Source organism: Cetorhinus maximus, chromosome 22 (genome assembly GCF_964194155.1).
Source record: "Cetorhinus maximus chromosome 22, sCetMax3.hap1.1, whole genome shotgun sequence".
Lineage (NCBI taxonomy): Eukaryota > Metazoa > Chordata > Chondrichthyes > Lamniformes > Cetorhinidae > Cetorhinus > Cetorhinus maximus.
Window position 1 is genome coordinate 12,846,167 of NC_135900.1, and position 25,933 is coordinate 12,872,099.

General features: G+C 42.2%; 1 protein-coding gene across 1 annotated transcript in view; it reads left to right on the forward strand.

Annotated features, from left to right (window-relative positions):
• The window catches only part of ppm1h (protein phosphatase, Mg2+/Mn2+ dependent, 1H), a 149,634-nt gene extending 124,653 nt beyond the window's left edge, over positions 1 to 24,981 (forward strand). Inside the window, exons 7-10 of the mRNA XM_078567841.1 lie at positions 4,358 to 4,421; positions 10,011 to 10,118; positions 14,222 to 14,373; positions 23,537 to 24,981. Coding sequence (XP_078423967.1) covers positions 4,358 to 4,421; positions 10,011 to 10,118; positions 14,222 to 14,373; positions 23,537 to 23,684 — 472 coding nt within the window. The 3' untranslated portion in view covers positions 23,685 to 24,981. The remainder of the gene's footprint in view (positions 1 to 4,357; positions 4,422 to 10,010; positions 10,119 to 14,221; positions 14,374 to 23,536) is intronic.
• The last annotated feature ends 952 nt before the right edge of the window (positions 24,982 to 25,933 follow it).

The window sequence follows — 25,933 nt, forward strand, 5'->3', positions numbered from 1 at the left end:
GAATTGAATGCATTTTGTGGAGCCTTGCTATCTTGGATTACCGCTGACATATAATTGTTGTTACGTATTCAATATAAGTGAAGATAATTTCGTAACATTCAACTGCAGGATTATATTTCTTCAAGAATGTCTCTCTGGCTCAGAAAAATAACAGAAACCAAATAATTTGATGCATGGAGACAGGTCTAATGCAGCAATGGAAATGAGAATTCAAATAGTAGTAAAACTTCAAGTGGCAAGAGGCCATCGAACCCAAAAGCCACTTCATACCAGAGTCCATGTGTGATTATTCTACCACGGGCGCGCTCCACCCTTGCCCTCTGACAATCCCCCACTGTAAGTGGCACCACAGGACGAGTGTTTGTCTCCCAGTGTTCCTGACATAGAGCTTTGCGTAATTGGAGCATGTATGTAGTATTCAAGTGTGTGACTCCCACAATTTGCAGCCCATTCATTTGAATGGGCACACAATCATGGGAAGCATGCACTTGAATTTCTGAAATATGTGCTATCAGCAGGAAATGCTTTACATTGGGAGCAAAAATTCACAAAATACTCCTTCCCCCTTTCTCTGCTGAAAATGTCAGAAAGCGCAAGAGAGTGATAGCCATTCCTTAAGCCCCACAATTAAATGTCATCGCTCCTGGTTAACCATGATTCTATTTAAGTTTTGAGAATATAAAAAGGACTCGCATCTTCACAGTAAAGAGTTATCAGAGCTGTCTGTATTTGATGAGGTATTTTAATGCGAGTTATGCTATTGTGACCTGTATACAACTATCTACACTGCCAGCAGATTTAAATCTGTTTCCATTTAAAATATCCACTTGTTCTGTAAATCCCACTCAGTCTATTACACCCACGGACAGAGATGCTAGGAGGAAGAGTTAAAACAAATGGAACTTTGCTAGGAAATATAACCTGGGTTGTGAATCAGGAGATTGCATCCAACTTTCCAATGGATTTAATTTTCAGTGCACCCTTTCCCCACTTAGAAGCAAATTGTACCACATGTTATGGGTCCTTTTTAAGCAAATCATGTGTCATACCACAAGACTCCAGGTCACGCCACTTGACATCACTTTCGAGGTAGAAAATTATTTTCCACAGGTAGTGCCCTAATTTAGGCAGGAGAGTACTTCAGCTGCTTCATCAATGATCTTCCTTCCATCATAAGGTCAGAAGTGAGGATGTTCATAGGGACAATGGAACATAGGAGCAGCAGTAGACCATTCAGCCCGTCGAGCCTGTTCCAGCATTCAATACGATCATGGTTGGTTATCCACTCAGATGCCTTTTTCTCACACTATTCCCATGTCCCTTTGTGTCACCCGCATTTAGAAATCTGTCAATCTCAGCTTTAAACATACTCGATGACTAAGCTTCCACCGCTCCCTGAGGTAGAGAATTCCAAAGATTCACAACCCTCTGACTAAAGAAAAAACTTCTCTTCATCTCAGCCCTAAGTGGCTTCCCCCTTATTTTGAGATAGTGTCACCTGGTTCTAGACTCCCCAACCAGGAGAAACATCTTACCTGCATCTACCGTCTATTCCTCTTAAGTATTTTGTAGGTTTCAATGAAATCACCTCTCATTCTTTGAAACTTGAGAATACAGGCCTAATTTCCTCAATCTCTCTTCATAAAACAGTCCCACAATCCCAGGAACAAGTCTGATGAACCTTCGTCACACTCCCTCTATGGCAATAATATCCTTCCTAAGGTAAGGGGACCCAGACTCACTGATGATTACACAACGTTCAGCACCATGCATAACGACTCCGCTACGAAAGCAGCCCATGTCCAAATGCAGCAAGACCTGGATGATATCCAGACTTGGACTGACAAGTGGAAAGTTATGTTTGCATCACACAAGTGCCAGGTATTGACCATCTCCAACAAGAGAGAATCTAACCATCGCTCCTTGACATTCAATGCCATTACCATTGCTGAATACCCCACTATCAACATCCTGGGGGTTACCATTGACCAGAAACTGAACTGGACTAGCCATATAAACACTGGCTACAAGAATAGGTCAGAGGCTAAAAATCCTGTGGAGAGTAACTCACCGCCTGACTCCCCAAACCCTGTCCACCATCTACAAGGTGCAAGTCAGGAGTGTGATGAAATACTCTCCACTTGCCTGGATGAGTGCAGGTCCAACAAGACTCAAGAAACTTGAAACCATGCAGGACAAAACAGCCTGCTTGATTGGTACCCCATCCACGAACATTCACTCCCTCCACCACCAACACACAGTAGCAGCAGTGTGTACCATCTACAAGATGCACTGCAGGAACTCACCAAGGCTCTATTGACAGCACCTCTGAAACCCACAACCACTACCATCTAGAAGGACAAGAACAGCAGACACATGGCAACACCACCACCTGGAAGTTCCCCTCCAAGCCACTCACCATCCTGACTTGGGAATGTATCACCGTTCCCTCACTATTGGATCAAAATCCTGGAACTTCTTCCCTAACAGCACTGTGTGTGTACCTACACCACATGGACTGCAACAGTTCAAGAAGGCAGCTCACCATCACCTTTTTGAGGGCAATTAGGGATGGGCAATAAATGCTGGCCTAGTCAGTGACACCCACATCCCATGAATGAATTTAAAAAACTAAGTTTGTCATCTCAATGGGTAAATGCATCGCTTGATGTCGCACAGACCAGGAAGATTTCACATTCAATCACTGATTTAGTACTGAGTTAGCTAATCTCAGCTAGACCATGGTCAGGGTACTGCTGTTTGTCCCAGTGTGTCTCAGCTGAGGAAAGAGCTGATTGCTGTTCAGTGATGTTGCTGGAATGGAACATGCCAGATGGGGGCGTGTTTTCAAATAGATTGCCCCTGTGATCGGCCCATCCATTAAGCAGCCTGCCAACAATCATCGTCCAAACTCTCGTGAAGAATGGGGCTAGGTATTAGAGGACTGTGAAGCCACACCCTGGCAAGAAAAGTGCATGGTCCAGATCACCCAAGCAATGAAGAAATCTGTACTCCCACTATGGTCGCAGCACTTAGCGCATCCAGCAGATCTCCTCACATATCCACGTTCCATACAGGCTGGAGGGGCTGAATGGCCTACTCCTGTACTTATGAGGTGATGATAGCATAGTGATAGTGTTATTGGACTAGTAGGTATAATTTTAGTTTCATTGAGTGGCAGCTACATCAGCCGATATGATTAAAGGTGCTGCATTACAATGCAGGAAGAGGTATAATTATCTCATTCTCCAAATAATAAAAGCAATGCTGCACATGGTTTGAATCATTGCAGCGTATTGCACAATTAAATAACTTTCGCAGCTGCGATTTGGTATTGCTTCATGTGCGCTAAGCCATGTTTATATGACGATTATATATATTTTTTTTAAAGTCTTTCTACCAGCTCGTGTGAACTGTAAAAACGATGAGGCACGCGTGAGGTGTACAAATGAAAGTTCAACACATGTAATGAGAGTCTTTACATGCTGGAAGAGGCAAACAGTAGCAAATAATTACTAAAGCTGGAGCCGAGCGTGGATTGTTAGCATTAATGATAGATTATACTCTGCTGCATGCAAATGCTGAGTGTCTCGATATATTGCATGGACCATGAGGAACGGCAGGGGACCTGACCCAAGCTGTACAGCATGTCTGACAATGATGAATGACTGTGTGCTGCTGCTGCTGCTGAGTCTGCTGTCGTGTGTGCGTAGGGGGTGGGGTGGGGGAACACAGGGAACAAACAGAATGACCATACCGATGATAAAACATATCCCTGATCTTCATTTATCCTTGCGTCGGAACATTTAGCTGTTGTATTTTTATTCCACATCTGCAGCAGCAAAAAAACAAATAGATTTTGCCTCAGGCATTTTACGAATGTTTCAGATTGACTGATAACTGACTGCATGGCAATGAGATCTAATTTTGTTTCAGTGATGGGAGCAGTGGAGGGTGCATGGGGGAAGGGGAAGAGAAAGACTTTATCTGATTGTGTCCTTATCGTTTGTGCGCAGGTACTCACAGGACTTTCTGAATGAAGGGCTTTGCTTTAAATCCGCTGTCTCCTTCCGAACACAAACAAAATCTGATCTTTGGTTCCTAACTTTCGCTTGCAGAAATAATTGCTGTCTCTCATACCCATTAAGACAGGACGCGCGAGAAAATTAGATTGACACATTCTGTGCCATGTGCAGCCCTTCCACCCCTCATCCCCAGGGGAGTTGGCATGGCTATAAATCAGGCCCTGTCATCTTCTAGTGGGAGAGATTGGAGGGGGGTGGTGGGGGTGGGTGTTGGTGGGGGTTTGTCAGTGAATCTACTGTGCTGATTAAAATCTCTCTTCTCTTCACTACAGGGCATACAAAATCATTGAAGAAGATGACCTAAAATTTCCCCTTGTATATGGGGAGGGAAAGAAGGTGGGTTGTTATGCTGCAAATGCCTAGGAGTGTTTGCATTTCTGTCAGCCAAAGGGCGCTAAGATCGAAGGTGTTTCTTGCACTGTACTTACAGCCCCCTCCCCCTCAGTGGCCCTGGAAGTGCACTGCTCTCTTCAGTTAAAACGACTTGCCAATCTGTGGAAGGTAATTATTTCCAAGCGTCACACAGCAGTGATGTATACGAGGTACATCACGGAGCTGTGCTTGCTTTCAATCGAAGGCTGAATTCAATGAATTTATCCTGCCACATTTTTCAAACCAATACACAGTTTAACGTTCACTCCTTCTCGGCTGGGCAAACAAAAACGTTCACGGCCGATTGGCCAATTTCCATTCCTCTCCTTGGCTTTTTTTTTTTACGATTTCCTGCCTCCTCCTCGGCTTTTTTTCTGCCTTGCAATTTTTATTTTCTCTTTTTATTTTTTTCCCCTTTTTTCTTCTTTTCCCAGCCTGGGTTTTGCGAAAGTAAATAGGGAGAAACGGTTTCCGGTGGTAGAAGGGCTGATAGCCGGGGGGACACATGCGAGGTGATGGACAAAAGAACCTGATGCAACATGCGGAAACATTATTTTTTCTAACTCGGCAAGTTGCTGTGATATCTGGACTGCGCTGCCTGAAAGGGTGGTGGAAACAGATTGAATAGTAACTTTCAAAGGAGAATTGGATAAATGGCTGAAGGGGGTAAAAAACATTTACAGGGGCCATGAGCAAAGACTAAGGGAGTGGGGCTCGTGGATAGCTCTATCAAAGAGCCAATGCAGGCACAATGGACCGAATCTGGGAAATTTCTCCCTGATTCTCTCCTCCACCACCAAGCACCATGCCACCATCTCTCTCCCCCCCCACCCCACCCTCACCAACTACCCCACTCCCCAGGTGATCAAAACTAGTCTAGGTGATCACTATTAATTCTTCTAATTGTTAACCGTGTTGTGACTCAATTCTGGGGATTCTTATGTTAACTATCTTCCTGCTGGTGACACTAAGGCTGCCTTTCCTACCCATCTGGCCTTTTTTTTTTAACCCTTCTTGTGGAAATATGAATATTAAAAATCCTCAGTCTCTGCTCATGAGCAATTCAAATTATGCTGAGAAGCACAACACAAATAGACGCTCTTGCACCTCAGACTATAACATTGTATAGACAGCTAATAATGAGAGATTAGCTTGTGTAAATGTTTTTAAAATTGTCAACATTCTTTAGCTTAAGACATAGTTATAACAGAAAAGCAAAATATTGTGGATGCTGGGAATCCTAAATTTTTTTTAAAATATGCTGGAGTTTTCCTTTGATGATTATTTTCTTGCTGATGACATTAAAGCTTCTTTTCCTGCCCAAATCTGTTCCTTTCTCTTTACCTTTCTTGCAGTCTATCCAAATGGTACATGCAGATAAGCGGAGTAAAATGCTCCCAGTGTTTGATGAATTGAGATATCTTCACAACTCAATTAGCACAACACATTGGAATCCATGGGACCTATAGTTTTAATGAAACATGGGGGAGGAAGAATGGCGTTGAGACGCGGTGCTGGGAGCCTCACTTTGTAAAATATACACTTGCATTCTCAGAAAAACCAGTCCCCATGGCAGAAAATTCCCTCCTCTCTGATCTAATCCTATATCTCGGCGTTGTAAAAAAAGGAATGAGAAATTGTTGCTTTAAATGGTTCTTGAAAGTCACCTCGTGATGCCACTTTCATTGTTGGGTAGGCATTGGAACTCATTAATATTCAAAGGCCCGCTGATTGAACATTTGCAAGATGCGAAATGTTCAGTGTGTCTGGTTCAGGATGAGTGCATTCTGCTGTGGGATTCTGGAAGGTCACTGGTGATGTGCACAGAGCATGTCCAGACCACTGCGGAGTCTTGAGCACAAAATCCAGGCTGACAGTCCAGTGCAGTACCAAGGAGATACTACACTGTTAAAGGTGCCATCTTTCTGATGAGACATTGAACCAACGACCCCCTCAGGTGGAAATAATCGATCCATAATGTTGTTTCAGTGAAGAGCGGGGGAGCTTTCCCCAGTTTCTTGGCCAATATTTATCCTTAACTAGCATCACAAAAAGGAGATTACCACATTGCTATTCTCAATTTGGCTGCCATGTTTCCTATATTCGAACAATGGCTGCACTTTAGAGCCACGGAAGTAGCTTTTGAAGTGCTTTGGGATATCCTGAGGTGGTGAAAGGCATCATATAAATGAAAGTCTCCCTTTTATCTTGCCTGCATCTAACTATTTTGCTTCACTGCTGAAAATTGATCCTTTTTCTGACATTGAATGTCACACAAATAATCTCGTTTTTTAAGGTTTTGAATAAACTATTTGTTGGTTTTCAAATGACTCACCTGCATTTTATACTGAAATTCCCTACTGAGTCACAATGTTTTCATAACAAGCCATCATATGTAATAAACTTGAAGGCTAATGATTGTGAGAACAATATGCTTTGGAAAATACATATACTGCACCTATAATTATAAGCATGTAGACACTGTACACTTGCACTTATATTGTACAAGCATTTATAGAAGGGTAAATTTTATAAAGCAAGGCTGCCAGCATTGAATTTCATGGACAGGAGGGCTTTGGAGGATCAGAAAAGTCAGTCGTTAAAATTTTGAATACCAGTGATGTAAACATGAGGGGCCACCTCAAGATGTGCTAACCTCCATGCCTGAGCCTCCAGTCCATGTTCCTGTTGAGTGAGGCGAAGTTTCCCAAAAGTGTGTCATCCACTGCATTACAGTTCATTTGCATATTGTATAAATGTACATATTTGTCCTCAAAAGCTAAAAGTTCTCTCTGAAAGGTTGCCAATTCTTGTTCATCATGTAAGCATTTGTAAAAGTTAATGAGGGAACCTCATTAAGACCCTGTTTCCTAAGCCTATCATCATTTTCTGAAAGATGTTGAGTGGAGAAGCTATGTCTTGCCAAACCACTCAGTGCCATTATAATGGTCCAGGGGGAAGCCTTGGAGAATGGCTTGGACTGAACTCCACATTTTTAAATTTGTTCATGGGATGCAGACCTTGCTGGCAAGACCAGCATTTATTGCCTGTCCCCAACTGTCCTTGAGAAGGTGGTGATGAGCCACTTCTTTGAGTCACTGCAGTATGGATGGTAGAGGTGCCACAGTGCTGTCAAGTAGAAAGTTCCAAGATTTTGACCCAGTGACGATGAAGGAACAGCGATGTGTTTCCAAGTCAGAATGGTGTGTGACTTGGAGGTAGTGTCCCCATTCACCTGCTAAATCAGGATGGATTGTAGTTAGAATTCTTTTTCTCCCCATCGCTTCTATTGCACTATCTTTCCCCCCTCACCCCCTCTCCTATACATCTGTGCAATCAATGAACGGCTGAGTAAATTCTGATATGAAGGTGGAATTGAAAGCCCATTTAAGGGGAGATGGTGGTAGTGTTCAAAGAATACCGAGGCGGCAGCAGCAGGCGAATTTGCCCACGAGAGCCGCCAAAATGCTTGGGAAAAATTCGATCAAGGGGGCGACCAATCCTAGAAAACTTGCCCTCGTAAGTGGAAGGGACAGATTCTGTAAGGGACTGTGCCTCCAATCACAGGTTGTTTCTCTCCCGCCTACATCCGTTGAAATTTTTTTAAAATTCTACACTCCTGGGGTATCAATGCCATCTGCTTCGCTGTTACAGTTTGGTAACCGCACTTGCGACACAAGCATGCTGGTTGAATGGCCCAGAACCTTCGTTTCCCATGGGGTCAGATCCCAGAGATACCCCAGAAGATGCACTGGGGGACACCCCTCCCCTGGAAGTCTCCAAGTTCCCAGGCAAAGGCTGCACGGGAATTGCCCGAGAAGATTAAAGTTCAGATACTGTCATTTAAATCGGAGACTTCAGATGGTTCCAACTCTCTTAGCAGAGGCAAAGGCAGAAGGATTAAAACCACTTCTAACTGCTGAGTAACCATAGTACTGACCCTCAACCGCCCAGGACTCCCCACTGGACCCTTGACTATCCCCCTTGCTACACACCCTGACTAAGGTATCAATGGACTGGTCAGGTGGGCAGAAAAGTGGCAAATGGAATTCAACCAGAGAGGTGTGAGATGATGCATTTGGGGAGGTCAAACAAGGCAAAGGTTTACACAATAAATGGGAGGATACTGAGAAGTGTAGAGGAAGTGAGGGACCTTGGTGTGAATGGCCACAGATCCTTGAAAGTCGCAGGACAGGTTGATAAGGTGATTAAGGCAGCATATAGAATCCATTCATTTATTAGCCAAGGCACAGAGTAGAAGAGCAGGGAGGTTATGCCGGAACTATGAAACATTGGTTAGGCCACGGCTTTAGTACTCTGTGCAGTTCTGGTAACTTCACTACAGAATGGATGTAGTTGCATTAGAGAGGGTACAAAGGAGATTTACGAGGATGTTGCCAGGACTGGAAAATTACAGCCATGAGGAGAGATTGGATAGGCTGGGGTTGTTCTCCTTGGAACAGAGGAGGCTGTGGGGAGATTTGATTGAGGTGTACAAAAATTGAGGGGCCTGGATGGAGTGGATGGGTAGGGCCTATTTACTTTACCAGAGGTCAGTGACTAGGGGGCATAGATATAAAGTGACTGGTAGAAAGAATAGAGGGGAGATGAGGAAACATTTTTCACCCAGTGGGGGGTCTGGAACCTGCTGTCTGAAAGGTTGGTAAGGGCAGAAACCCTCAACTCATTTAAACGGTGTCTGGATGTGCACCTCAGGTGTCATAACCTGCAGGGCTATGGGTCAAATGCTGGAAAGTGGGATTAGGTTGGGTGGCTCGTTTTTCAGCCAGTGCAGACGTGACGGGTCAAGTGGCCTCGTTCTGTGCCATAAACTTTCAATGATTTTCTGCCCCCCCCCCCCCCCCCGCCCCCCCCAACCCCCACCATGGCCCTGACTACCCACCCAACTGTCCTCCGATTCCTGACTACCCTCCCAACCACCCAACTATCCTCCTGACTACCCCCCACAACACCCCCCCATTTACCCACACTTCCTGATCACCCTACCTCCTCACGCACTTAGCTTACACACTTACCTTCTCTCTGGCTTTTCAAAACAGCTGGGACCTTTAAACCTTCTGGTTTACAGTAGCTAGTGCTGTAAAAAGTGGGTGTGGCTTCACCTCCCCCTGTCGCTGCTACCCTCCACTGGAAGTCCTCTGGCGCTGCTGCACTGCACATTTCTCACCAGGCCCAATGATCAGAGGATCAGCTGAGAAACGTGCAGCTCCTGACCTGTGGAAGTGAAAGGAGCGGACTGGCAACCCAACAGCGATTGTCACCCCACGGTAGTTCTGGGCCATAAATGAACATGTATTAGTTGATAGGTCGTTACTAAAAATATTTTTTTTGGGTTTTGTTGAAAATGAAGCCGTGACTGAGAAACGGGAGCGGAAATTCCCGCCCAAAGTCAATGGACGTTTGGCGGCCTCTCCAAATTTTTCCATCCTGCCCGTGACGGGTCCTGCCACGGGCGGGACCAGAACATCCCGACCTGTGCCTTTCATTGTTGATGTGGGTATACTGAAGTGCAAGGTGTGATTTATTTGACAGGCACGTGTGATGGCGACCATAGGTGTCACTCGAGGACTTGGAGATCATGATCTGAAGGTTCACGATTCTAATATCCATATAAAGCCCTTTCTCTCATGCACTCCTGAGGTAAAGTACCAATTTTGAGTTGACTAAGAACAGAAAGCTTGCGCATGTAGCTTTTATCTGGCTTTTTATCCTGATCTATCCCTGCTACCTACTGTTGATTATAAGGTTGTTGTAATTTTATCTATCTACTGGCACGAAGTTCTGGGTGAGCCCAGCTTTCCTACAGTCCAATGTTCCCAAAAAAAAACAAACCATCCTCCTCATCTTAGTAAAATAATAGTATGATCCCTTTGAAAATGTGGATGATTTAAGGCACATTGAGAAGAAGGATTTTCCAATTCTGTACACAAAACGGATGTTAAGATGGCATAATGGTCAGACCACCTGCTCGGTCATTTCTAGATTTGGTTAGTGAGCAGCTTGCTGATTGAGGGAGGGTTGGAAAGCCGACAAACTCCTACACTCAGCCAGTCAGCAGGAATGCCAATGGGGGTTTGATGGGGGAGGGGAAGGAGGTCTTGAAGCGAAGGTTTGCGCGAACTGACATTGAGTATTTCTGCTGGACCACACTCGTTCCAACTGTCCCCGCACAAATAAACGGCCCTTTTTGGAGAGCTGCCACCAGTTATTTAGAGCCCTCTTTAAGACCCACTCACAGCCTGGTACAAATGTGGAACATGCACAATGCGCGCCATTGGTCCTTCACAATTGAAATCGGGATCTGGGCCAGCATTTGGTGCTCATCCCGAATTGTCCTTTGGTAGCAGTTAAGAGTCACATGTAGGCCAGATTTTCTTCCGTAAAGGTCATGAGTGAACCAGATGGATTTTTACAACAATTGAAGATAGTTGTCATGGTCACCAGATTCCAGATTTATTGAGTTTAAATTCCACCAGCTGCCATTGTGGGATTTGAACCCATGTCCCCAGTGCATTAACCTGGGCACCTGGATTTGCTAATCCAGTGGCGTTACTGGACTAGCAATTACTGGACTACGCCACCGCCTCCCCCCAGGCTACTGACTTGCATATTTAAACAGTCTGTCACTGAAACAGGCAGGCTTACAGTGCATTCAATATGCAGGCCCATGTGAAACTGCATTCGTTGATCACTGGGCACCAAACAAGGCGCACTCTCTCCCTTAACCACCACCCCCCAACCATCCTTTGCTGGCTGCCCATTTATTACGTGTTCCCTCCGAATGGAACTGTACACGCATTCGAATGTCACTGGAGTACTGTGCTGAACTTTGGGCTTAAAGTCTGAACCCCCCCCGCCACTGCCTGCAGTGCATATTTGTTCAGAAGTGTCATTCAGTTTAATGACGTTTTTTTTGCCTGAAAATGACATTGAAAAAAAAAATTGGTCCCAATAAGAAACTACACTGTAATATGCCTTAATTGTTGGTCCATCTATAAAAAGAGTTTCAAAATAAATAATAGTGTTTCTCAGATATAGAACTACACATGCATTCAGCCCATGCTGTATGCCAATACATGAGCCTCCTCCCAACCCTGCTCATGTCATCCTAACTGCATATCCTTCTATTCCTTTCTCTCTCATGTGTTTATCCAGCTTCCCCTTAAACGCATCTATGGTAACTCGTTCCACATTCTAACCATTTTCTGGGTGAAATATTTCCTATTTGGTTTACTAGTGATTGTCTTATTTATACATTGAGATCTCACAGATCATGTTTAAATCAATGTTCAGTGCAATGTTAAATGTTCTTTGAAAATAATCACAAAACAAGTCAAGAAAATGTTAACAGCAGTTTGAATGCAGGCCTTTCCTCATTCTATCCCACTGGATACCATTTTGCAATGCAGTATATTTTTAATTTAATATTTATTCACTTGAGATCATCTGTAAATCAGTGCAAAATAAGGCATTTTACTTTTTTTTTAAAAAACAGACACTCTCTTCTGAAACAATAATCCATTTTGAACTGTCAAGTTTTTTTAAACAAATGTTCTTGACCTTACAGCTTAGAATATGATTCAGTGGGACATGTATCTATTAGCAGTCTGTAGGAGTACATCAACATGGTTGTGCTTTTGCCTAGCACTTGTTAATAGTTTGCAATCCAATCCTGCAGTGGAGAGCTAAGGACTGTTTTCCTTGGAGAAAAGAAGGCTGAGAGGAGACTTCATAGAGGTATTCAAGATCCTGAGGGATATGGACAGGGTAAATAGTGAGAAACTGTTCCCACTCAGGAGAGCATCAAGAACTAGAGGGCAAAGATTCAAAATAATTGGCAAAAGGAGTAAAAGTGAGGTGAGGGAAAGTTTTTTCACCCAGAGGGTGGCTGGAGCCTGGAACGAACTTTCAGAGAGGGTGGTGGAGGCAGGTTCGATTGAGATACTCAGAAGGGAATTGGATTGCCACCTGAAAAAAAAGAGAATGCACAAGGATGCGGGGATAAGGCAGGAGAGTGGGACTGGGTAGAATGCACTTTGAGAGCCAGTGCAGGCTTGATGGGCTGAATGGCCTCCTTCTGCACTGTAAAGTTTCTGAGATTCTGCGGTTGATCAAAGTACATTCTAAGCAATACGGTTTTGAATTAAACATTTGATGTACTGCATTGCATTGCAGACTTAATACACATATTTTGATATGTAAATGAGCAGTGAATATTCAATGAAGTTGTGTTCAGGGCAATGAATGTTGGAATTCAGTCTGGCTAGTCTCACCTCCAACACCCCAGAGTTATAAAGCATAAAAATATTGAATGATTGATGCGAGTGGCCCTAGGATTTCATAATATTTCATTTAGTTCTCCCATATTCTGGGTTGTGCATAATCATCATGGAATTAGTTCGTATCAGCATTCACAGCGTGATGGACTAGAAGTCTACTTTCTGAAGATTGAACCTCGCACCCTGCCCGTTTTTTATTTCTGTCCACATGGTGCACATAAACCATCACCTTTGTGCCTTTTTATCTGGAGCCTACATTTCACTAAAGCATCCCCTTGCATCTGTAAATCAGTGCAAAATAAGGCATTTTACTTATTTTTAAAAACAGACACTCTCTTCTGAAACAATAATCCATTTTGAACTGTCAAGTTTTTTAAACAAATGTTCTTGACCTTACAGCTCTCTAAAAACCTCCTTTCACAGACGCAAATTAAGAACATTTTCCATTTCTTGCACAGTCCACACCTCTGGACCAGTAACCTCTGTGAATTGAGGGCGATGAATGAACTCTGGGAGTATTGAGAGAATCCTGCATTCTTGATGAAGATTCTACCATAAATGAGCGCGTGTTTAATTAATAACTGGACCCTGTACTGCTTGCTGACAAAAATAATTACATTTTGTTACAAATTTTGTACCCTGCTACACATAGATGCGGCAGAATCTGATGATTAACCAACAAGCTTTTAAGGGCTGTTTTAAATTCTGTAGGTAAAAACAGTGGCCTCCGAGATGCATCAGTGTAGCTTTTACATCTACTGTGACTTATGTACGCATATACATTCGAGTCAGGCTAAGACTTCTGCACAAGGCTTTACGGTAGCTGGGTCACCTGTGGGTTACACATATTAAAATTTCCCATCTTGCCTGCCCAGACTAATTCAATTCAAGAGTGTAAATCTGCAAGGAAGAGATGGGCCTACCCTGCAATGGTTTATGACCTGTGCAGATGAGATGAGATAGAATGACACTGTGTTGCCATGGGAACGTTAACTGCCTGATTTCCATATTGAATCCAGCAAAATGCCATTTACCTCAAAAAAAAAAGAATGTTTGCTGAAAGTTGATGAAATCAATGTCACACCTTTTTAGGTCTGTGGCCTAGGCTGCTAGTGACAGCTGACAACACTTAAGAGACAGAAATGAGAATTAAAAAACAGCATTTATATTTGGAATACTTTCCAACACAAGGAAAAGGATGAAATGCAGCATTCTCTATAACACTGAAACTGCGCTTGTAATGACCTGTTTAGGTCGACTTTTTTTTCTACTTCTGCTCACTGCCGTTTTTATTTTATGGTCATGGTAATCTTTAAAATGACGACTTGTGAATAATTGATGGGGCTGCAGGGGGGGAAATTTGTGTTTCTTTCACAGGTGTGAAAAAGGTTGAGCTGCTTTTGAAAATCCTTTTTTTTAAAAAAAAAATTAAAAATAAAGTTCATTCGATTCCTCTGTGTACAGGTGCGAGTTTATGACATCTCAGAACACGATCATGACGCAAATGACGTGCTGGTTCTAGCCACGGATGGACTGTGGGACGTCCTGTCCAATAAAGAAGTGGCTGAAGCCATAACAAGCTTTCTCTCCAACTGCGATCCTGACGATCCACGCAGGTTGGTGAAGGATTTCAATCAGTTTGGAATGAACTCTGCTATAGTTAATAAACCAGAACATTGGCACAGCCCAGAGAGTCTGCAATGGAAATAAGTTTTTTTTTATATATATAGAAACACCGAAGTGGTGAGTTTTAATGGAGGATTATTTGATGTAGTTGTTGCTGTAACTCTGTATGACAAATGGGAAGAACAGCGCAGGAAAGGAGGATATTTGGCCCACTGTGTCTGTGCTGGCTCTTTACTAGATCAATTTAAATTTAATCCTAGATCAATCCAAATCTAATCCCAGTGTCCCGTCTTCTTTCCAGATCCTCCTCCACTTCATATTTACCCATAGAGTGTGCAATAGTCTCTCAAGGCATGTCATACTACCGATAGCCTTCCACATAAATACATTTCTCCTAACATGTTTTTTGCATTCTCTTAATGAAGTTTTAAATTGCTAATAGCCCTTCATCACTGACTCCCAAATCCAAGGAAGCAGTCTTTTCCTCAACTCCTCCAAATCCACTCATGATCTTGAAGATACCCGTTAAATCTCTTCTTGCTCCAGTGTAAATAGTCCCAGTATACCAAGTCTCTCCCCATGATTACTATTTCCCATCTTTGACCTTACCCTGGTGAATTTATGCTGTATACTCTCAAAGGCTTTAAAATCCTTACTGATACCTGGGGTGGGTGGTGAGGGTGGATTTTAGCTATTGGGTGCCTGACCAGCAGAGTGCACCAGACCGTTGCCCACACTCCCTCTCTTGACCCTTCCACTGTTTGTCATACTGACTGTTTGCATTGGATGAGCAGAAATTTTGACTAACTAAATATTAGAAAGACAAAAGCCAATGTCTTCAGCTCTCACCACAATCTCCATTCCCCAGCCGCCAGCTCCATCCCTCTCCCTAGAAACTGTTTGAGGTTGAGTCAGATTGTTTGCAGCCTAAGTGTCGTTTTCGATCCCAAAATGAGCTTCTGACCATACACCTGCTCCATTTTCAAGACTGGCTGCTTCCACCTCCATAACATCATCCGACTCTGCTTCTGCCTCAGCTCATCTGCTGCTGAAGCCTTCATCATTGCCTTTGTTACCTCTGGATTCAAGTATTCCAATGCTCTCTTGACCAGCCTCCCATCTTCCACTCTACATCAACTTGAGCTCATCTAAAGCTCTGCTGCTGGTAACATAACTTTGTACCAAGTCCCATTCATCTGTCGTCCCTGTGCTTGCTGACCTACATTGGCTTCTGGTTTGACAACACCTTGGCTTTTACATTCTCACCCTTGTTTACACTCCCTATGTCTGTCCCTAGAAAACTGAGATTACAGTGCTTCTCCAATTCTGTTCTCCTGTGCATCCCTAATTTTAATTGCTGCATCATTGACAACTGTGTCTAGCCCCTAAGCTCTGGAATTCCCTCCCTAAACCTCTCCCTCTCCCTCTCCTCCCTACCTCACTTAATTTTTCTAACATGCTCCTTAAAGCCTACGTCTTTGATCAAGTTTTTGATTATCTGTGTTATTAGCTCCTTATGTGGCTTGATGTCAGGTTTTGTTTGATAACAATCATATGAAGGATGTTTTACAACATTAAAGGTGCTATATAAATGCAAGTTGTTGTTTATGACAAAGAAAACCCCTGTTCTCATTTGTATCAAATCAGTGAGCTGCAGAGCAACAATTTCTGATGATTCTAGTGTCAGCCCAAAGAATGGGGGAGACACTTGTCATTGCTCAACCTTTCTTTATCTGGTATTAAGACAAATCGGTACTTAGACAACATGCAACAATATTGGCTGTGACGGAGACTGAAATCAAGCTAATCACAAGCCCAAACTTCGCGTCCTTATCTTTCTAATCTGAAACACAAAAGATCTTCCGTCTGACTGTCAGACAGGCTAATGTGTTACCGTGTGGTCAGAACTCTTGACAAAGCGTCATCTGTTTGTACCCTCAATATAACTTGGTGGGGGGGAAACCTGCACTTGGGAGGTGGGGCGGGTGGGGTGTGTGGTGGCAGCGCATTGATTTTGATGGATAGATAGAACTTTACATTGTACTACGGATGTATGCTGTTGCCCTTCATACTGCAGCAGTGCATTTAGTACATCAAACAGAGAGCACAGAAATATGCCATTGGGTCCAACCAGTCTGGTGCTTTTGCTCCATATTGCTGCTCCTCGTCTAACCCTATCATTATAACTTTCTTATTCCTTTCTCCTTCATGTTTACCCAGTTTCCCATTGAATGCATCTACTGTCACTACTCTACTCCCTGTAGTAATGAGTCCCACATTCTAACCACACTGTGTAAAGAAGTTTCTCCGGAATTCCCAATTGGATTAATTAGTGACCACCTTGCATTTATGGACCACTAGTTCTGGTCTCTCCCACATGTGGAAACATCTTCACCTTGTCTACTCTGTTAAACCCTTTCATAATATTGAAAGACCTGTATCAGTTCACCCCTCAGCCTTTGCTTTTCTAGTAGAAAAGAGTCTGTTCAATTTTTTTTTTAATGGTTATATCATTTCCGTTCTGTTATCATCCTTGTGAATCCTTTCTCCAGTGCCTCTATATCCATTTTATAATATTTTCATAAAATAGCTTGTCTTATCAAAATTTTAATCTATTTAAGGCAACAGCTGCTGCACACTTGCCTCCTGAAAATGACATAGAATTGCTTGCGCAGCTCAGAAAGGAAATGGGGTATAGTCCAATGATCTCCATCCTCTGTATATTGCTCTGGGGTTTCTGGGCCTTTCCACCAGAAGACTAGGCAGCATGCTTTCACCTACAAAAGGCTGAAGCATTAAAAGCGTGTGAAAATGACTGGGGATAGGAGCCTATCATGCCTCGCTCTCCTCCGGGAATGTCAGATCGACAACCACGTGAAGGGGCCTCTGAATAACACTTTCAAGGCTGCAACGATGGCAGGTTTTCTGCGGAATTATGGTCTCGGCCTCTGTGGGGGACCATATTTGCCAAGGACATGCTGGCCGCCTGCGAATGACTAGAATTATTTCCCAATTTCATTCCTAAAGGTCTGACTTGAATTTTTTGACTATGCCCTTTAGTCCTAGACTCCTCCGTCTATGAAAAATTGTTTCTCCCTATCTACCCTACCTGTCCCTTAATACCTTGACAAATTTGATCAAATAAACCCTGAACCTTCTAAATTCCAGGGAATACAAGCTCAGTTGTGCAATCTCTCTTTGTAATTTAACCCTTAGAGTCCAGGTATCATTCTGGTAAATCTGTTCTGTATTCCCTCCTCTTTTCTCTTTTTTTTCTCTTCTTCCTTTTCTCCCTTTTCAGTCACTACTTTTTACTATGTTGGTCTTGTGTTTAACTGGTGTTGTTTTAAAAGTTATTTGAAGTATTGCAGTACATGATTGAAAGCAGTCTTAAAGTGAGAGTAGTTTTAAATGAGGTGTGAAACATCTGAATCGTTGACTAATTTCCATGCTGCTTTTAATGGGTGCACGGAAAGCTCTATATTCTATGCTGGAAAACGAAAGCAGTATTTCCAAGGTTACAGACGCAGCATTCAACAGTTGCTTAAAATGAGGTCATACTCGTGATTGGATTGTTCTGTCAGAGAGTTGGTGCAGGAGCCATGGATCATGGGCCTCTTTCTGCACTGTAAGACCTTCTGATTTGTGACTAGTAAATCTTCCCCAAAAAAAAAGTCCCACAAAATACATTTGAGTTCAATTATTGACATTAGTGGGCCCAGTGTATCTGCACTTACTCTGTGCAGGTTCTTTCTCTTTTGTTCAAAGTTCCTTTCATGTCATGAAGTGCCCTTTACAGCTTCGTGGTGTTAAAACAGATCGTCGGAATTGTCCCAACATCTTCCTTTCCATTATGATGGGCAGAGGAGACTTAAGGCTCCTTAGGCAGCACCTTCCAAACCCATGACCTCTACCATCCAGAAGGACAAGGGCAGCAGATACACAGAAACACCACCACCTGGAAGTCCCCCTCCAAGCTGCTCACCATCCTGACCTGGAAATATATTGCCGTTCCTTCACTGTCACTGGGTCAAAATCCTGGAACTCCCTCCCTAACAGCACTGTGGGTGTACCTACATCACAGGGACTGCATCAGTTCAAGAAGACAGCTCACCACTACCTTCTCAAGAGCAATCAGGGATGGGCAATAAATGCTGGCTTAGCCAGCAAAGCCTATGTCCCGTAAATGAATAATAAAAACAGAGCGTAATGACATTGGGGTGACTGCAATTAAGTCCCAAAGGCTTTGTAGTTCAGAAAGATTCAACAGTAAGCAGCACCATATACAGGCTACTCTTGCATTTTAAGGGGAATAGATAATCTATTGGCACCAATCACGTGGGTACTGTGCCTGTCATTTTTAATTTCATCCCATGATCATCATTTACCTGTAGTTTTTAATTACAAGTATGGTCACAATCTGTTCATCTATGTGATTGCATTATAGTGGGTAAGATTAACCTCAACCAACATAATTATGATTTATTTGTCTATGTAATAAAGTAGCAGATGGTCAGTGATAAATTATTGAAGTGTAAATTCCAATCTTTGTACCAAGTGTTGTTTTTAACATATAACTTTTTTACCTGCATAAGTAATCTTCTGAAGGTTTGGTCATTGGCGAATACAGCAATAGTTGGAACTAGGAGGCAAAATACCCTAAAATGTGAAACAATTGAAATAAATTTAAGATCGAATGTAAGAAGTGCAACAAATAAAGTCACCTCCCCCTCCCCCCCCCCCCACCCCCCCCCACCCCCCCACCACCACCACCACCACCCTTACGATGAATATGACTTTATCCAGGATGCCGTGATGTCAGAACTATGCTAGGTTGCACTTTCTTTTGCCAGATTTCAGGAAAATTGTGCTAAACAAGTGCAAAAGGTCATGGAATTTAAAAGCAAGTTACTTCCAGCACCAATTGAGTTTGCGTTGGTTATAAAGCATCATGAGGGAAGCTGGTCCTGCCCATGAATCTGGCCATGCCCCTAGATCGTATTAATCAGAACGACATATTTCTGCTAATTGCACTCATTTGTGGGCCTTCAAGGAAGCTCTAAACTGGTGCCTAAAAAAACTCAAGGGAAATTTAAGCACTTCAAAATATGCACATTTTGAAAGCTTTTAAGTATATAATTTTTAAATTACTAACCAAATGACTACTGTACACCAATGCAACTAGGAAATAATTCCGTATAATTCTTAGTTATTTTAAAATCAAGTTACGTGTCATAAGACTAGACACTTAAAAATGCTTTTTTTGTGATGAACTGATTTTCAGCTGTATTAATAAAAATGCATCAGGTTATCACCGTTAAATATATCAAGAAATATTCTTAATGCACAGTGCTTTTTGTAAACTTAGTTCTAAAGTGCTGCCCGATGACACTGGTTCATGGCAGATTTTGGGTTTGGTGAGGTGCAAATGAGTTTGAGCCAAAGCTTGGGCTTCCTAACTAGTGCAAGTTGAGGCATTGTTGCGTGTTGGATTGCCAATTGCGCGCAAAGCAGAAACGCTTGCCCAGATTTGAATCCATGTTTTCCATAATACAAACATTTAGTAAAAATTAGAACCCTTGCTTTTTTTTAAATTAAGTGAAATTTAATAATGAACCCCAATAATTAATTTGAACAATCAGATCCCTGTTTATAATAGTCTGATTTACAGCTGAGATTTTGAAAAGTAATAATTTCTTTTGGGGAAACGAGCACCAAAGCTACTAAAAGCCTCTTGTGGCAGCTCCATCTGAAGATAAGAGTCTTGATGCATTGACATAAGATGCATTCGTTCTATATCCATATGGACAATTGCAGCCTTTGGTAGCTCGCTGCCACAAGCCGTACTCGTGAAAAAAGAAAGCTAAACTCTGGGTGTTAAACCTTCAAAGAATTGAGTGGCACACATGTAAAAATTCAGATCAGCCTAGGCCATACATGAATGCTTAACATGCCCATAATATATTTCTGTGTTGTGTGTTTAAAATAAATGGACTATTATCTCTGAAAGTAACACACAGAGAAATGCAGCACAAGAATCTTAGAATAGTACGTCTTAGAATGAGGCCATTCAGCTCATCAACTCTGTGCAAGCTTTCTTGTAGGGCAATCCAATTAATCCATCAGTTTATTAGGTATTCCTATGGGAACGCCACAAAATTAAATATCAAAATTGACACTGCCATTTTAGGTAATTCCATAATAAATATATATATATATATATATTCATTCAATCTTGACGAATTGATTCTAAACAGGAGGGGACAATCAACTTTAAAGTTTTAGATGTTTATACCTGAGAATGCTTTTCAGCTAATAACCTTATATTTTCTTAAAGAAAAATAAATGTCATCACAAAAATCTAGGGTGACACTACAATGCAGCACTGAAGAAGTGCTGCATTGTTGGAGGTGGTGTCTTTCAGATGAGATGTTAAACCGTGGCCCTGTCAGCCCCTTTTGGACATAAAAGGTCCCACAGCACTATTTTGAAGAAGAGCAGGGGAGTTATCCCAGTGTTTTGGCCAATATTTATCCCCCAGTCAACATCCCAAATAGATTATCTGGTTGATATCACATTGCAGTTTGTGGGAGCTTGCTGTGTACAAATTGGCTGCCTTGTTTCATACATTGTCACAGTTATTACACTTCAAAAGTGCTTCTTTATCTGTGAAGTGCTTTAGAATGTCCTGAGGTTATCAACGCTGCTATGAAAATGCAAGTCTTTCTTTACCATTGAACAAAAAATAATGTTGAGACTTGGATAAAGTGGCTTTGAAAAGGGTGGATTTTACAAACAATGTCACCCATACCTTCTGTTGAATCCCCTGGATTAGCTCAGATCCCTGTGGAATTTTATACTGTATATAACATCATCCCATTGCTTGGAACATGCTTGGGCTGGCATCCCAGAAATTGATTAGACCAGACCTGGAGGCATCCATAGTGCTGAGCTTTCGTTAAAATGTTCTAATTTCCTCAGGATTTCCCTGATAAAGGGGAAAGTAAATTCTTGGTTAAAACGTATTCATCCTTGTTTGAGAAGTTACAGATCAAGTTAGTTTACTCTGATCAGGGCTTTATCAGGTCTTCGGCAGATTATCCCAGGCAATTATTTAATATCCTGGAAGTGAATGTACTTCGTTAAGGGTTTGGATCAGTGTTGATGCTGTGACTGCCTGCTTGATGAAAATGTGGGCGATCGTTGTGAACAAATATTTAGCAGTAAAATTAATTTTCCCCAATGTTTATTAAACAAGCAGTTTGCCACTCCCTAAGTCTAACAATATCAGAATGCTGCTCTTGTACTTTAAGCTGTTCTGCAAATTAACATGGCACCTGAAGGCAAAGGGAGTGCTGCTTTTTCATCCCAATTCTTGTGTGGGAGTGGGGCTGAAAATTGTAGCACAGTACTTACCGCCCTGTTCTAGATGCCACTCCAAGCACTACCATTTTAGTGGGATTCTTTAAGATGGACAGCCGCTAGAAACAGGTCAGAGCCTCTTTCCGTTTCGCAAGTTGGGGTCAGAGGAGCATAGGAACAGGAGTGGGTCATTCAGTCCCTTGAGACTGTTCCACCATTCATGGCTATATTTATCTTAATTCCATTCACCTGCCTTAGCTTTTATATGCTAATTAGCAAAAATCTGTTAATCTCAGATGTAAAACTGAGCTAACATCTACTCATTTTTGTGGGAGAGAATTCCATGCTGTAGCATTCTTTGTGTGTTGTTTCTTAACTTCTCTCCTGAGCGACCAGGGTATGCCTTGTCCTGGACTCCCTCATCAGCAGAAAACGTTTCTAAGTATCCTATCAATTCCTTTCAAAATGCTAAAATGCTCAATCAAGTCATCCCTTATTATCCTTTTATATTCTAGGGAATACATTGGAGACAGTTCAGAGAAGGGGTTCACCAAGTTGATTACTGGGGTAAAGAGGTTGCCTTATGAGGAAGAGTTGAGCATGTTGGGCCTATACTCATTGAAAGAAAGACTTGCATTTATACAGCAAGTTTCAGAGGAAGAATGAGATCCCATTGAAACATATAAGGTGGAATTTTAAGGCTCTGTCGCGGCGGGGACAGGGCCAGAAAATGCAGCGAGCCGTTCAAAACTCCATTGAATTCGCTGGGACCGGAAGGTCCCACTGGTGGGAGGGGTCATAAAATTCTGCCCATAAGATTCTGATGGAGCTTGGCCGGATGGATGCCGAAAGGATGTTTCCCCTCGAAGGAGAATCTAGAACTTGGAGGCATAGTTTTAGAATAAGGGGTCACCCACATAAGGCGGAGATGGGAGTTTATCTCTCAGGGCTGTGAATCTTCATAATCCTCCACTCCAGAGAGCTGTGGAGGCAGAGTTATTGAATGTATTCAAAGCTGAGACTGACAGATTTTTTGAACTATATGGGGCGTCAAAGAATACGGAGAACAGATGAAAATGTAGAGTTGAGGCCAAGATCAGTTCAATCACGATCTTATTGATTGGCGGAGAAGACTCGAGGGGTCATTGGGCCAATTCCTCCTATTTCTTATGGTCTTTGTGTTTCAGTTGGCCTTTTGGAAAGATTGGAGAGACACGCAAAGGAATGTGCAAAAGACACACAATATTCAGGTCGATTACAAGGGTGATCAAACAAATGGAACTAGTAATAACCGATTGTTACCTCCCAGTGTTATTCTATTGTACAGTTAGATATTGAACAGTAACAGGCATACCCCTCAACGTAAAACACTCCGACCGCTTAGAGGATGTGAGCATCACCGTGCCCAAAAGAATATCTTGGACAGACCCAAAAATCGGACCACCTGTCAATTAAAGATAGTGGAAGTAATTATGACTTTGTGTGATAATGTAAAACGGGTGATAGCGAATCGGCAGCCCGTTTAACATATCTCCAATTTTTATTTCCACTGAAGTCAGCAGGACCGATATAGAACAGGGTTCCAACTCACTACCACCCATTTTACACTATCAGTCAAAGTCTATTCCCATGGATCAATTAAATCTGATAAAATTGGATGGCCATATGTGTCGGTCACTACAGACACCTAACTTTTTATTATATACATTTACTAGGTAAATATTCTGCTGCTGAAACAATTGTCATTGTTCGTATAGTTGTATACTTCACAATGACATTATGTCTTCACAGGTACACACTGGCAGCCCAGGACCTGGTGATGAAAGCCAGAGGAGTTTTGAAAGACCGAGGATGGAGGATATCAAATGACAGGCTTGGCTCAGGTGATGACATCTCCATGTACATCATCCCTCTCCTGCATGGAACTAAGTTGACATGATAATGACTGCATCGTGCCAAGTTGGCTTACCGGGTATTTGTTGCTGGCCCCATAACTATACTGAAGGGAGGAAGATTTCCTTTGTTTTGTTACTTGTAGCAAAGATCATTAATGCCATTTCAGTACAAGTAAGAAACACGAGGAAATCTTTCCCCTGTGGTGACCAGACAATGAGAGGCAGAAGACTTGATGATGCAAACAAGTCTTACGAAAAGAAGGGAGTTTAATAAAAACGTATATTGGCAGATTTCACTTTCGGTTCAAGTTTCACAATCCTTAAATTCTACTTCTGTTGTTATAGTTGATGTAATTTTTTTTTTCCTGCAATCAAATAAATATATCCTGTATAAATCAAAAAGGATGTATATTTATCAAAAACTTGAAAGTCTTTAAATATTAAGTCTTTGCGTTATAACTTATAAAGTATGAAAATTTTGATGTATATTTTCCAAGTGCTGTAATGCTAGTGGGGGAGGGAAAATTCTTTGTGCTGTGTTTTAGAATTCTTCATATAATCAACATGGCAGTCTTCTAGCAGAATTATGCTGTAATAATGTAGTAAATATTGTTTCAATTTTTTATGGCACTGTTTAAAGATGAAGTCCGTTGGTCACTACAGTTCATTTATAAATGGTACAAGGCACCAACTGTTGTATATACTGGCAACTGCAGGGCAAGATAAGCGAATCTTCTGGTTATTTTTGTAAAATGATTTTCTTCGGCTATTGAGTAGACATTGGCCAAGATTACCTTCAGGCTTTCATTAGTCTGTCTCTTTGTCATGTTCAACGTTATACCGCACTCGATTTGAAGAATGATTTCACTGCACCATTCTGTCTTTGGTTCTTTCATTGATCCTATATGCTTGGCAAGTGTCAAAATACTGCCAAAATCACACACCACCCAGGCCAATCTCTCTCAGAAGCAGGATTAATAGACAAAAGTATTCTTACGAGAGTGATATTCATCTCACTGAAGTATTTGAAGTTTGATCTGTGCAACACTGAAATATTTCATAGGTGCCAAGAAAAAACTGTTAAAAGATTTTTTTTTTAAATGTTTAATTCATTTCTGTGAGACTGAAATGTGAAACATATTTTTATTCCAAAGCAATGTTACATTTAGGCACTTTTGAAGTTTTATTTCAGTGTTTGGAGTGTTAAAAGTACTGTATAAGGAGGCTGGATTGAAGATGTGAATAACTGATGTAGTGTTGTATTTGACTGTTCATGAAGGTGATTTGTATAGAGAAGGTAATGTTGCACTGTACAATAATTAAATTTGCTTAATGTTTAAACAGTTTATTCCGTTACCCCTCTTTTTCTCTATAATCACAAATCATACTTGGCAATGGACATTTTTATTGTAAATCTTTCTGAATATTTCTACTTTGGTAAATCACCTCTTTATTTCCATTCTGCGGTTCATATACCAAATTCGATGACGAGGAACATGGCAAAAAACAATTTTGAAAGGATTAGCAATAAACAGGTTAATGTATGCATTAGACAAACCAATTTTTTTTAACAAGTACTTGTTTTTAATTTTATCTGTCAGTAGTAAACAAACCCATGCTAAATGTGATACAGTTTCCCCATCACTGATCTAACATTGCAGCTCATTGTTATAACAGAAATGAACCCTTTACTATGCCTGTGTAAAATTTTAATTCATAATGTTTGGGGTTGGTGGGGGTGGGATGGGGAGGGGGGGGCGGAGGAGGAGGATGTCCAGGTGAATGTGCAAGAGAGGGGGTCTGTGGAGTCAATGACTGCCTCCTGGGGAACAAACTGAGGGCGAGCATGGTAGGAGGGAATGGTGAGTTTGAGAGAGAGGCAGAGGGAGCCGGGAGGGTGAGGGTGCATCGGTAGCGGTAGAAGGGACAGCGAGGGTGGTTGGTGGGGACTCGGCAGACACAGATCCCGGGGGTGGTGAGGGGAGGAGGTCAGGGAGGTCAATGTGGATGGGGGTGGGATTCTCAGGAAGATAGGGAACGTGCACGTCCACCTGCTCATCCGAGAAAGACTAGAGTTCGGGTTGGTAGGTGACAGCGAGGAGGTGAAAGGTGATGCCAGGGGGGGTCAACAGTGATAGGGGGAAAGGACATGGGTGACTGGGAGAGGGGAAAGAATAGGGGAGTTGAGCAAAAATCTGAATACGACCATCATTGTCGAAAGTGAGCAAAGCCTCGTGTTGGATGGGCACAGGTGCTGCATGGGAATGCAATTAGTGGGTGGGCAGGTCGGCTC